Genomic DNA, 13726 nt, shown 5'->3' on the forward strand with positions numbered 1-13726 from the left:
TTGAAGTCTCTCAGCCCCACTCACCTCACAGAGTGTTTGTTGTGGGGGAGGAAGGGAAAGGAGATTGTTAGCCGCTTTGAGACTCCTGAAGGGGAGTGAAAGGCGGGATATCAAATCCAAACTCTTCTTCTTCTTCTACTGTAGTTTCCTCTGAAGTTGAACCCTTACGGTAACATCCTGTGATTCCCACCTGATTGTGCAGTGAAGTTTCCACTTGTTCAATGGAACTTCCTTTCCTCCCACCTCCCATAATTATTCTGGAGTGCTCCCTGCCTCTCAGAAGCAGATTTTGGGGGCCCGCAGTGATAAGGAGAGGAAGAGTGTGATGTTGGATGATACCTATCAATCCTGGATTTGATTTCATAAAGCAAGCAAAAACACTTTTATTTTGGAAAGCTTTAAATAGTTCACGAGGTTTCAGTATTTTGCGTGAATCAAAAGTTTTTACTTAAGTAAAATATTATGGTAACAATAACTAAGAGGTTTTGTATTGACAACTTAACTTCCAGTTGTAGTTAATCAATTCTGAGTATTTTTTAGAGAGTAAATATATAATGATGAAGTAGTAAATGGGATTGACGAGTTTCCCTGCACCAATTATAAAGCAGAATGTCCTCTCCTACCTCAGAGTACCTTCTAATTGCATTAATAGAACATTATAAACATAATCTATTCTAGTAATAGTTCTAATAACTTTCTAGTAACTTTGAGAATAAAGATAAAGACTACTTGACACTCTGGTAGCTTTAAATGGTTTGTCATAGTGCTCAATAATGGACCCTTTGAAATTCATGAAATACTTCGATTATTTCCCTTTACATATTGCAGTAATAAAGAGCAGTTAACAGCTTCTGGTACATTTGTAAGTTTTCCTTGTCAATACATCTATAAATTTTTACTACAACAGCCTTTTTTAATGTAAAGAAACATCCCTGGAGTATAACTGGCAGTAGCAGAAATGTTTTTAAAAGGTGCATATATGTATTCAGTTTCTAATTGTTTTATAATTGAAATAAATTTTGGGGTCCCATAAAGATGACAATAAAAATGATAAATAAATGTTTTAGAAATTGAAATGTCTTGAGATTAACACAAAGTATACATTTCCCCCCACAGAAATTAGCAGAGTACGGAAAGACATGTATAACGACACGTTAAATGGTAGCACGGAGAAGAGAAGTGCAGAATTACCTGATGCTGTGGGACCTATTGTACAGTTACAAGAGAAACTATATGTGCCTGTAAAAGAATATCCAGATGTAAGTACCTTCTTTTGGTGAATCTGTCTTCTGGCTTATAGCTTGTGCAATACCCTCTCAGTGTGGCTTCATGTTTGCCAGTTTTCTAGATTCAAGAATACTACTGAGGTGTAAGGTCTGATAAATAGAACAATCTTTATGTTTTATTTTATGGCTTATATATTGCTGTTTTTCTGGACTAAACTAAGATTAAGAAAGTGGTCACTTCACAAAGTATAATGAGCTGTTTACGGTATTAGCTACTGTCAAATGCTTGGCAAAGCAATACTGTTCTGGAAGCTACATGATTCTATCATGATGCCAAGGGGTAAGACCATTTATACTCATCCCCACAGCACCTGCAGTTTGTGTGCTCAGGATCAACTCACCAGTCTCCAATGAGATGTTTCTGAAATGTTCCCATATATGAGCCTTCCTACGTCTAAGAACAGGCATAGGCTAGCTTGCTGCTCAGATTATAATTTGGTAGGACACTCTTCTTTCTGTAACATGAGATTGCACTTCAGAATACATGACATCTTGCCTCTACAACAGAATAACAATTGAAACTTAATATTAGATGAACTTCTGCAAAGCTCTAAAGTTTGTTTTTAAACAACAACAACAACTCTTTAAATACTTAAATCTACACTGAAATATCTTGAGTAATAAGTTTTGATTTGCTAATAATTAGAAAATATGTGGTTAGCAAGTTTCATTTTTTATACAGTGGTAGTATAGTTAAACGGAAGGCAACCGTTAAAATGTGATTGACTGGTCATTTGACCATTTTGTTTTGAGAGAAGTGTCCAATCTTATGTCTGTGCTTACACAATCTGTGCAGTTGCTTTTCTGAGAATATCTAGGATTCGATTGAGCCCTACCTATTATGGGCACAGCACTTGCAGGCACATTGAACTGAGTTTGGGAAGTGTGCTCAAGTTTTTATACTTGTCACAGCTGAGCATGTTGAGCGTCTATACATGCATGTTTTAGTAAAAAAAAGAAAGAAACTATACTGATAAGAGCAGTGGTAACTTTTTCAGTTAAGTAACAGACTAATTATGAATTAGTACATAAAACAGTTACTACTAAATGGAAAGCTGTGATATTGCTCTTCCTGAATTAATAATGGTTGAGTAAATTATGGAATGAAGACATAACAAACTAAGGAATTCAGAGTCCGTATAATTTTATTCAAAAACCTTTTAAAATGCAGGATAGGGTAGCATTTACTGCCTTAATACAGTGAATGGGACATGGGACCAGAAAATGTGGTGGTGGGCGGGCGGGGGGGGGGGGAAGCACTCCACTCAAAAACAAAACAAAAAATACCAACCCTGGGGCAGGGCTTCTGCCAAGTTGCTGCTTTTTCTGAAATAGCTTTCCATGCTGCTTGCTGATTTGGGCTGATGAGAATGTCATATTTTTATTAGCTCCTGGTTCTTGTTGCTTTCAGACTTCAAATCCTTTGAAATACATAGGGCCATTTTCTTGCTATCTACACTATTCCCAGTTTAAATCTCCCACCCTCCCAAACTACTATCTGTTTCCAGGGGAGAAAACCATTACTCAATAGTGTAGAGCACATGCTTTGTAGGCAGAAGCTGCCAGGTTCAATCCCTGATAACTCCAGGTAAAAGTATCTAGTAAGGCATGGATGGGGAACCCTTTTCGAGCTAAGAGACACATTCCCTTCTAGGCAATATTCTAAAGGCCTTGTGCCAGTGGTGGATATGACCAAAAGCAAAAGTGGACAGAGCTGCTAATGAAACTTTGCCTTTGTATAGTAGGCTAGTTCCTACATGTACTCACACAGCCCTCCCTATCCCCCATCCAGATTTGCAAGAGGCATCATCAGAGTTCAAGGACACATTCCAGTCAGGCAAAAGCACTTCTGGTGCAAAGTAGGGCCAATGAGAGAGGTATGAGCTGTAGATAGTTTTGAGGGCCAGATGGAGAGGCCTGGAAGGTCACATTCAGCCGCCAGACCTGAGGTTCTCCATTCCTGCAGCAGGAAGTGATGAGACCCTGGAGAGCTACTGTCAGTCATAATGGGTAATATTAGGCTAGATGGGCAAATACCTGAGCTGGCCTAAGGCAGCTTTTTATGTTGCTGTTGTAGTTATACATATATTTATTTATACCCCAACCTTTTCTCTGACAGGCTAACTGTGGCTTATAGATAATAACAGCTATGAACAATCATTTTAAAAATTAAACTTAAATGGAATTTGAAATTAAAAGTGTGTGTGTGTGCACACACACAAAATCTATTAAAACCATACAGATAATTACAATAAAAACAGCATGGCACCAGTCCTCTCATTGAAAGCAGTCAGTTCTCAAAAGCCTCTTGGAACAAGAAAACCTTCACCTGCCAGTGGAAGGACAGCAAGGAGGGAGCCAGTCTGACTTCTCTAGGGAGGGAGTTCCAAAGTCTGGGTGCAGCCAATGAGAAGGCCCTTTCCCATGTTCCTACCAAGCATGCCTGTGAGGGTGATGGGAACGAGAGAAGGCCTTCTTCAAAGATCTTAAATCATGGGCAGATTCATATGAGGGAATGCCCTCCTTCAAATAGCTTGGACCTAAACCATAAAGGGCTGTATAGGTCATAACCAGCACTTTCAATTGTGCCCAGAAACAGGCGCAGCTGGTGCACTAGCTTTAACTGTGCAAATGTACTCCAGGCCACCCCAGAGACCTGGGAATCCATGCTCGGGGCTGAGTTGGGATTTGAACCCTAGTCTCCCAGGCCCTAGTCTGACATTCTAACCACTAAACCACACTGGCTTTCATCAGTATTACCCCCTCAACCCCCCCCCCCATTAGTAGTGTTTATTAGTCCTGTGTAGAAGTTCAGTGACACGATGCTATGTAAAATACTCCAGAAAGTCATGTCAGGGCATGCCCATTGAACTTCTGTCTCTTCCAAGAAAATTTAAACTTTGAAGGTGTCTCCTTTTTATAAAATATGATAGGGAATCTGTCTCATTTTTTAATTCCAAGTTTGTGACACTACTAACCAAGGTGAACTTCTTTCTGACAGTGCTTTGAATATTTATATCTATATTTCTTTTCTAATTTCCCTTAATTATATTATTGTGCTAGGTTTCAAGAGGGTAAGGAAGCAGAGACTTACTGGTTGACAAGAGAAGAGAGATAACATGAATACCTGTCTTCAAAAATGTGTGTTTAGAGCATGATCAGTGTGTTGCTTACCGTATTTTTCGCTCCATAGGGCACACCTAGATTTTAGGGGGGGGGAAATAAAGGGGGGGAAAATAATTTCCCCCCCAGCCCCAAAGAACAAAGAAGCCAAGACAGTGAGCAGGATCCATCCCGCTTGCTGTCTTGGCTTTGTTTTTAGCCGCGGGGCTGGGGCGGGGGAAGCCAGAGCTGCCCCCGACCCCGGCCCCCAGAACGGGTCCGGGAGTGGCGGCGAGGTTGCCTTTGCTCCCGGAGCTTGCTGCTATCCGTAAGCCTTCTGAGCCTGGCGGGAACTCCCACTGGGCTCTGAAGGCTTGCGGATAGCTGCCCAAGGCCCGGGGTGTGCAGCACTGTGCTCCCCGGGCTGCAGGCTGCTGTCCGCAAGCCTTCAGAGCCCGACGGGCACTCCTGCGCTCCGAAGGCTTGCGGATAGCTTCCTGAAGCCTGCATTTGCTCCATAGGTTGCATTCACATTTCCCCGTCATTTTTGGAGGAGGGAAAGTGCGTCCTATAGAGCGAAAAATACGGTACTTGAGAAAGAACACACCCCTGACAAGTATTGCCATCAACTGGGTGATAGAGCAATCGGTCAAGCTGACTTCATGCACCTTACCGGAATCCAGCTTGCCAATAAAAGACTGCATAAGATCAGATTCCTATGAATAAGAGAGCTCATCAAATATGATCATCGGGTTACAGTTTAAATATCCTGTCAGTTGATAGTGAAACAAATGAAAAAGTACTCAAGCATGGAGTAATGCCATCACTAGAAAGAGCTGCAGTCAGGACTCCCTGGAATCTGGTTGGGGATTGCTGAAATTCTTTAATTCCTTCTGTACATTGGGCATGCTAAATAAATGCACCTTTACAGCAGTAAATCACCGTTTGATGGCTGATTGTAAATAGCATATGAATTTTCTGTGACTAGTTTGGAGGACAGAATTCTTTTGCAATGAAACCCAGACTTTGAAAGAATGAAGATATCCTGATAGAGAACATGGAGCATGCTACTCTTTCTAGACCGATTTGAACTTCAGAAATTTGCATGGTGTGTTTGCTCCTTGATGTAATTTAGATTATTAATTTTTCTCATTCGTTCCCAGTTAAGAATTCAATTCCTGGCAATCGAATGATGTCTGAAGCAGGTCTAAGTCTTGAGTATTGAGAATTCAACTAATGCGGGCTATTATTAAAATAATGTATTTTTTAAAAACCGTATTTGTGGTTGACGTTGTAATTCGGTTATGGGTGGATAAAAGGAGCTTTGGCGGGGGGACAACAGAAATATCATGAAATATGGCAATCTTCAGATGGGAATAAAAGTACTTCTGTTTCCACAAACCTTTTCCAGTTTGTCTCTAAGGATCAGTTTTTCCACAAAGCTTGAGGAATGAAATAAAATGTGTTAAATTGCTGCGTTTGTGTACGTGTGTATAATTTTATTTCACTACAAACAAAATAAACAGTCAGTTATCTTGCATACATGACCCAACAGGGAACGTGGATAACACATTATCCAAAATAATGACTTAGAACATTGAGATACAACACTTTTGATCCAATAAAAAAAATTAAAAAACCAAAACAACGTAAGGCACCCATGCAGCTGTGGTATGGTAGCTTTTCTAATATCTGATTGGTATATTGATGAATAGTATGAGAATACCTGTAATAACACAAAACTTTAAAAATTCAGGATGAGAATTTCACTTATGACTTGTACACAGCTCTACTGAAATTAGTGAGGAAAAGGTGTGCCCCAGTATTTGCCAAACTTCAGCTTGTCCTAGGTAGTTTCAAGCAAATAAACAGTAATAAATACATTAAGATTCTACCTTGAATGCATGTGTCTTGATGACAGATAATTTTGCTGCATTGTGGTGGTGCCAGTTTGGTAAAGAATGTCAGCAGGCAAGAGCAAGAAGGTTACTACGTGGTTGTCACTAAGAGAAGGCAATAAATGAGATCAGAGCTAAATATATTTGTGTGACATTCTAGCAGCTGGCTTAAGCCCTGCTGTTTGTTGCAGTGGTACACTGGCCTTAAAAAGGAAGAAAATGCATTGTAGCCCAGGGAGGGAAACAGTTGGTGGGCTTGTCATTCTGCTTACTGACAGTGAAGGTCAGACAGTTTGGAGAAATGAACGTAAGTGGTAAGATGCCTCTATGTCCACTCTCTTACCTGTTAGGTGAAATGTCCCACTGTAAATGGATTGGTTTGCCTTCTAATCTTGCAATTTATTCAGATGATTATATATTCTTGCTTGCTGTTTTGCAGACTAAAATATAGTATTACTATAGCATGCTTTTTAATGTAGAAGAATTTGACTTACCTTTACAAGTTGCAGTTCTTCAAATTACTGCTAGTACAGTGGTACCTCTACTTACGGACGTGATCCGTTCTGGGGTGCCGCTCGCACCCCGAAATGTCCGTAGGTAGAGCGCCGCTTCTGCATGTGATGCAATAGAGCGCTCATGCGTGCACGCAGCGAAACCCGAGAGTATACGCTTCCGGGGTTGCAGCGTTCGCAACCCAAAAATCCGCAACGTGAACCTAACGCAACTAGAGGTATGACTGTAACTTTTTTCATATAAGAAGCAGAGATTAGCCATTTCTTGGAAATAAGTTTAGCAAAATATGTAAGGACCTGTTTCCATATGAAAAATTGAGACTAGAACTCGAACAGAAGTATTCAAGAAGTTTGCGGATGGACTGAGGCCTACTAAATGTTTCTTCTGTTAACCCTGGTATCATTCTGGACCAGTTGCCAAGATAGAATTGAGGGAGCAACACTTTGCTGGCTTGATTCCTGACTTGTTGGCTGGCTGGCTAAGAGGAGTGGTGTTAAATAAGCTGTGGTCCATTTTATCTGCTGTATACAATTCAACTTCTGCATGAAATAGTTTGGAGTGGCTGACAATAATTATGCTGATGACACTCAGTGCTTTACATCTACTAAAGGTGAAACTGTAGAGGTTCCCCTGACATGGTGTTGTCAGGATTTTGCTTTTATTGTATGCAGGTTGTATGCTCGCATTTGCTCATGCAGAAATAGGCCTCAGAATGCTTTTCACATTTTTAGGATTATATTGCAAACAAATAATAATTTAATTATGAAAACTATAGTAATTGAAGATTTGTGAAATTATAGATAACCTGGAGTATTCTGCATTGCCTTGTATTCATGGAACCCTCGTGTAAAAGAAATGAAGCTGAAAGCTTATCTGAGAGTAGGCAAGGTTTTCAAATGTTGCTGAACTATTTGAAAGAAGGCTTAGCTATACCAATATTGAACTTGTTGAAGTCTAAAGTTGAGCCACAAGTTTTGTATGGAAAAGATCTACAGCTTCCAGAGCTCAGGGAATTTATGTTACATTCAGAATAGAATCTTAAAGATTGTATTAGGGATAGCTAGATATATTTTAATGTTGTACTTTGGTTCCAAAACAGGATTAACTCTATGGTCTAAGAAAATCTGTTAGCAGACTTTGTAAACTTTTAGGGTTTGTTGTAAACTTTTAGGGTGGGATTCACCTAACTAATCCTGTCAGCAAAAGCCTAGCACTTCTGATTGTGTAATGGTGCCTCCCCCCCCCCCCCCAGAACAGCACACAGGAGGAGGAGGGGGGATCATTCTGTCTGTTAAGTTGAAATGCTGGTGTGGACTCAATCATTAGAAGAGTGAAATTTAGAATTCCACTCATAGATATGCTGGGTATTCAGCAAAAATTCTTTAACTGGATAAATTGTATTTTAATATGCAAAGGGTAATCAACATATTTGGATACTCAATTTCTTCAGGGTAACTGTGAATCAGCTAAGAAGTTTAAATATGGAATTTATATTTGCCCATACATATTTTTATAGGTCTGTAAAGGTAGTTCCTCTTTAGAATATTACTCATGTATAAATCAGGCCCCCTTTCTCACATTTATCAATACGCTACAGGAAGGTTCCAAGCCTCCAGGCTTGCAAGCAAGTTTGTGGAGAGGCTATGTGAAATAATGTGACTTTATTGGCACTAATCCTGTCTCCCTTGTACCCCCTTTACATAATATGACTGATAGAATAGTCTGTAAGACACTTCTTACAGTGTCTTGCTCTGTACTTTGTGTACAGAGTACATGTTTGTGTACATGTTGCTCAACTTTGTGTTTATTGAAATTCAATAAGATGCATTCATAAACTAGGTCCAGAAAATTATTTATCAAAAATTACTAAGCATAATCTGAGAAGGGAAATTACTTTATTTCAGTTCATACCATCTACTATGATAGGATTGCAGCCTTAGAAGATACAGACTAATGTAAGGGTAAGATATTGCTAGGATTCCACTGCTAGTTTCACAAAAAATGAATTGTATGGAATCTAACATCCTTTTGGACCGTCTAGAGGCTGGGAGCTGGGGGAACTGTTATACAGTGGTTCCGCTCCTTTCTCCTGGGCCGTGTCCAGAAAGTGGTGGTGGGGGATGAGTGTTCAGACTCCTGGGCTCTCGCGTGTGGGATGCCTCAGAGTTCCGTCCCCCCCCCCAGTCCTTTTTCACATCTACATGAAGCCGCTGGGAGAGATCTTAAGGGGGTTTGGGTTGGGTGTTCATCAATATGCAGATGATACCCAGCCCTACCTCTCTTTCAAATCAGAACCAGTGAAGGCAGTGAAAGTCCTGTGTGAGTGTCTGGAGGCGGTTGGAGAAGGGATGGCGGCTAACAGATTGAGGTTGAATCCTGACAAGACAGAAGTACTGTTCTTGGGGGACAGGGGTCAGGCTGGTGTGGAGGACTCCGTGGTCCTGAATGGGTTACTGTACCCCTGAAAGTCCAGGTGTGCAGTCATTTTGGACTCACAGCTGTCCATGGAGGCACAGTTTAATTCTGTGTCCAGGGCAGCTGTTTACCAGCTCCATCTAGTATGCAGGCTGAGACCCTACTTGCCTGCAGACTGTCTTGCCAGAGTGGTGCATGCTCTGGTTATCTTCCGCTTGGACTATGCAATGCGCTCTATGTGGGACTATGCAGTGCGCTCCTTTGAAGGTGACTCAGAAACTGCAGTTAATCCAGAATGCGGCAGCTAGACTGGTGACAGGGAGTGGCTGCCGAGACCATATAACACTGGTCCTCAGAGATCTGTATTGGCTCCCAGTATGTTTCCAAGCACAATTCAGAGTGTTGGTGCTGACCTTTAAACCCGTAAACAGCCTCAGTCCAGTATACCTGAAGGAGCGTCTCCACCTCCATTGTTCAGCCCAGACACTGAGGTCCAGCTCTGAGGGCCTTCTGGTGGTTCCCTCACTGCGAGAAGTGAAGTTACAGGGAACCAGGCAGAGGGCCTACTTGGTAGTGGTGCCTGCCCTGTGGAATGCCCTACCGTCAGATGTTAAAGCAATAAGCAATCTTTGCTTACTTTTATCTTACTTTGGCAGCCCTGTTTAGGCATGTTTTTAATATTTAATGCTGTATTGTGTTTTTTAGTATTCGGTTGGGAGCTGCCCAGAGTGGCCAGGGAAGCCAAGCCAGATGGGTGGGGAATAAATAATAAATTATTATTATTATTATTATTAGGATGATCTCTCACACTGATGCAGGATGTAAGGTGGAAATAACTTAAGATTTTAAAGTAAACTCTTAAACTTTTTTAGACCTGCTCCGCATCTTTAACACAAACTTGCAGTTACTCACTTCTTAATTTCGCAATATGGTGATAACAATGGGTCAGGGTGTTAGGGGAGGGGTAGTACTTCTGTTGGGAGACACATTGTGGTACTTCTGGGGAGTGCATTTTCTGCATGTGCTGCAGAGAAAAGTGAGGAGCAGATGGGACTCATCAGCCTGAGAAGGTAGCCCATGTAGAAGGGGGGGAAACTCTGATCCTAAACCTCCGCTGCCTTGCAGGATATCCTGGGGAGAAGAAAAGCCTAATGAGTAAATTTTGTATGCCTCCTTCCAGCAACTGCTGCAGCCAAACTGATGCCAAATGTACTTCTCCGTTTTCCTGTGAACCACACCAGCGAGCCCGAGAGGGTGGTCTTGTCACCTGGGCAACCCAGAACCTCCATACACACTGCCAGGCTTGTGCCCTGGGGAGGTCGCTTCAGTTCTGCTAATGCAGCGGTTTGACTTCACCCCCAGAGGTGTACTCCATTGTCTCTTAAAACAGCAGAGTAATGGGTCTCAAATCATCTGTGGAAGACTAGTGTTTCTTTAAAAAATAAGAAGAAAAAGTGATAGCTGGTCTGTCTGTCAAAAAGTAATAATATGCTTTTAAATGATTCCAGGGTTATGAGTATAATTCTGTAACAGATTTTTTAATACAGTGGTACCTTGGGTTAAGAACTTAATTTGTTCTGGAGGTCTGTTCTTAACCTGAAGCACCACTTTAGCCAATAGGGCCTCCGGTTGCCGCTGCACGATTTCTATTCTCATCCTGAAGCAAAGTTCTTAACCCAAGGTAATATTTCTGGGTTAGCGGAGTCTGTAACCTGAAGCGTATGTAACCTGAGGTACCACTGTATATTTAAAATTCTCTCTCTGGTTTTAGAGTAACCTTTTCCTCAGTAAGTGAAAAAACTTAACTGATTTGGCCTGTCTTTGTAGCTCAGAGACCACAGTTGGCACTAAATTTTGGGGGAAGCTGCTAACTAGTGCAAGACTTACATAATATATGTTATGAACTGTTAAAGAACACTGCTTGTCAAATGATGTTTGGTCACAATTGAAATTGGTTTCAGGCTTAGTGGTACTGTTGGGCAGGTGCTTGCCACCCAGCATCTCTTCACAACTGCCTCATCTTCCTTCCCAGTTCTCTGGGTTTGTATATTCCTTTATTCTCTCTCCTCCATCTGTGGGGAGGACCAGACAATCCACGGATAGCAGACTACAGGAGTGGGTGGACACAAGACGGAAACCTGGGGTGTACTTTGTGGTAGCAGGAGACCTACAGGCAGATGGTGGCTTTATTTAAATTGTGCTTTAAAACAACAATTTAAATTGAGGATGACTTATTTGTAGCCCTCTAGATGATGTTGGCTTCCAACCTGCATCAGCTTCATCCAGCATAACAAGAGTCAGGGATGATGTAAATCAAGGTTCAACATCTAGAGAGACAAAGGTTAGCAACCACTAATAGTAAAAATCAAAACTGGCAAGCAAAGGCTGATTTTAAACCATTGGTTTAAATCAAGTTACCCACTGAAAGTTCTTCATTTTTCTGGAATGATGGTTCAAATAATCTTCATTTACAACTAGAATGTTATTTACACTTTGATGCTTTCAACAAAGTCCTGCATCTCTTTGCACTATATATGTGCATTTTGAATACTTCCCCTTTTCTCTTAAAAAAGGAAGGTATTTGAAATATAGTCATATAGGGTCTTATGAAAAGCAGCCATGACAGTATGTGTTAACTGTGAGAACAAAGGAATCTGAGCAACGGACAATTTTCTCTTCTCTTCTTCTTTCCAGTGGTGTTCCATTCTGCTTCACTCTGCCTTGGCCCTGTTCCACCCTCAAAAAAGCAAAGTAGCAAACAAAATGAAATGCCCAAGACTGATAGGTTGAACCAAAGTCTGAGAGTAACTGGGCAAACTAGAGAAGATTTTCATGAGATGAAAATGACATGCCTATGTTTGGTAGGTAGAGTGTAAATAATCCTATTCAAGAAATGATCAGATTGGTTCCTAATTTACATAGAAATAGAGCACCCAACTTTTCTCTCACATGTACATGCTCAACTTTTAAGAACATTTTAAGAGGACTTGAGAATGTCCCACTTTCTGAATTAATGTAGATGGTAACAGGTAGCAGGACCTTTCTGGTTTTTTGTGGCATCTTGTCCCTTTACCATAAAGAGTTAAAACATTGCTGTTTTCCTCTTTTTATCCTGTTGTTCTTAATTATTCTAGGTTTATATTGAAAGCTACCTTGTGAATCGGTATTAAAAAGTGAGATAGAAATATTTTAAATAAAAATAGACCTTGTGCAATCATAATTCCTCATGTGAGATTGAAAGCTGCTGTGGAAGATCTCCCACCCTTCTGGAGCAGGTTTGGGAGAGTTAATTGGGGCTTTGTTAGGAAGGGGTCCTTAGGAGTTATTGCGTGGGGAAGTACTATTTATTATTTTCTGAAATCCCCTCTGCATATTTCACACATAATTGGGCTACCTCATACAGATATAAGTAAATGTAAGAAGGATATTACTTTGCTCCTAAAGAACGCCACCAGTCCTTTTTAAAAAGCCATGCACTTTTATTTACTACTACCACTGTTTCCTTATTATTGTCATCATCATCATGATTGACCTGGAAAACCATTCAGGCTTTTTCCATTTGATCTGTTATATTTACATTAGATAGAAAAGCTGTTCATCAGTTAAACGCTTCAACTCTTTGGTACATGGGTTATTAGAGGTGAATAATGTGGATTTAAAGGATTTAGTAATTCATTCTAAACCTCATACTACATTTTTAGGTTTTTTTAGGTTTTTGCCTTTTAAAGCACAGAGCACCTGCTGCTATCTAGAATACTCATTTTATCAAGATCACAGAGATAATCTGGTTAGTCCAGATTAAAGAAGCAGTGATAAACAGTAATCCAGTTTTTGGAATTGATTGCCAGTGATATTTCTAAAGATAGATATGATTTGATAATTTAAGAGTTGGAGGGACTTGAACAGCTTTTCAGCAGATTTCCAGGACCAATAGAAATGAAATTGGTTTGTAAAGTAGTACTTGTAAATTATTTTAGCTTGATACTGTTGGAATACAATTTTGATTAGGTGGTCTTATTTTGATTTCACGTTGGAGAGGAGGTGTTGGACTTGAAATATTTCTGGATTTGTATGTAGAATATTAGAACTGTAGATTGTACCTACAAGTGTTCAGCTGCCTGGAGTGTACAATGCATTATGGCCCTGAGGCTGGAGCACTGAAAAATCTCCCATTTACCTAGCTACACATAAATTCAGAGGTGGGACAAATGCACCCAGTGAATGGAATGGGACAGTGTGATCCCACTCTCAACTCAGATGTTAATTGTGGAATTCTTATCAATTCTTATCTGCTTCTTTTCTAGCAGATTCCTCTGCAGGAGGAATAGTACCTTCCAGAAGTCTATAGATAAATCATAGCGACCAAGTTATGCTTTCCAAAAACATTGATTCCTTACATTTCATAGACAAATGCACACTTCTTTTTTTTAGTACAGAGATCATCTGTATAGGAAAAAGTGGACACATTTGCATTGACATGAATGTGTGGATGGGATAGTCACTGTGGATGGG

General features: G+C 40.5%; 1 protein-coding gene across 23 annotated transcripts in view; it reads left to right on the forward strand.

Moving 5' to 3' along the window:
• The window catches only part of QKI (QKI, KH domain containing RNA binding), a 112667-nt gene that overhangs the window by 34206 nt on the left and 64735 nt on the right, over window positions 1–13726 (forward strand). For all 23 annotated transcript variants that reach the window (XR_014562543.1, XR_014562544.1, XR_014562545.1 and 20 more), the window contains exon 2: window positions 1117–1259. Coding sequence is in view for 18 of the 23 variants with exons in the window: in XM_083732707.1 (XP_083588833.1) it covers window positions 1117–1259 (143 nt within the window). In the remaining 5 variants the exon portion in view is untranslated. The remainder of the gene's footprint in view (window positions 1–1116; window positions 1260–13726) is intronic.

Source organism: Podarcis gaigeae (assembly GCF_964106915.1).
Source record: "Podarcis gaigeae genome assembly, chromosome: 3".
Taxonomy (NCBI): domain Eukaryota; kingdom Metazoa; phylum Chordata; class Lepidosauria; order Squamata; family Lacertidae; genus Podarcis; species Podarcis gaigeae.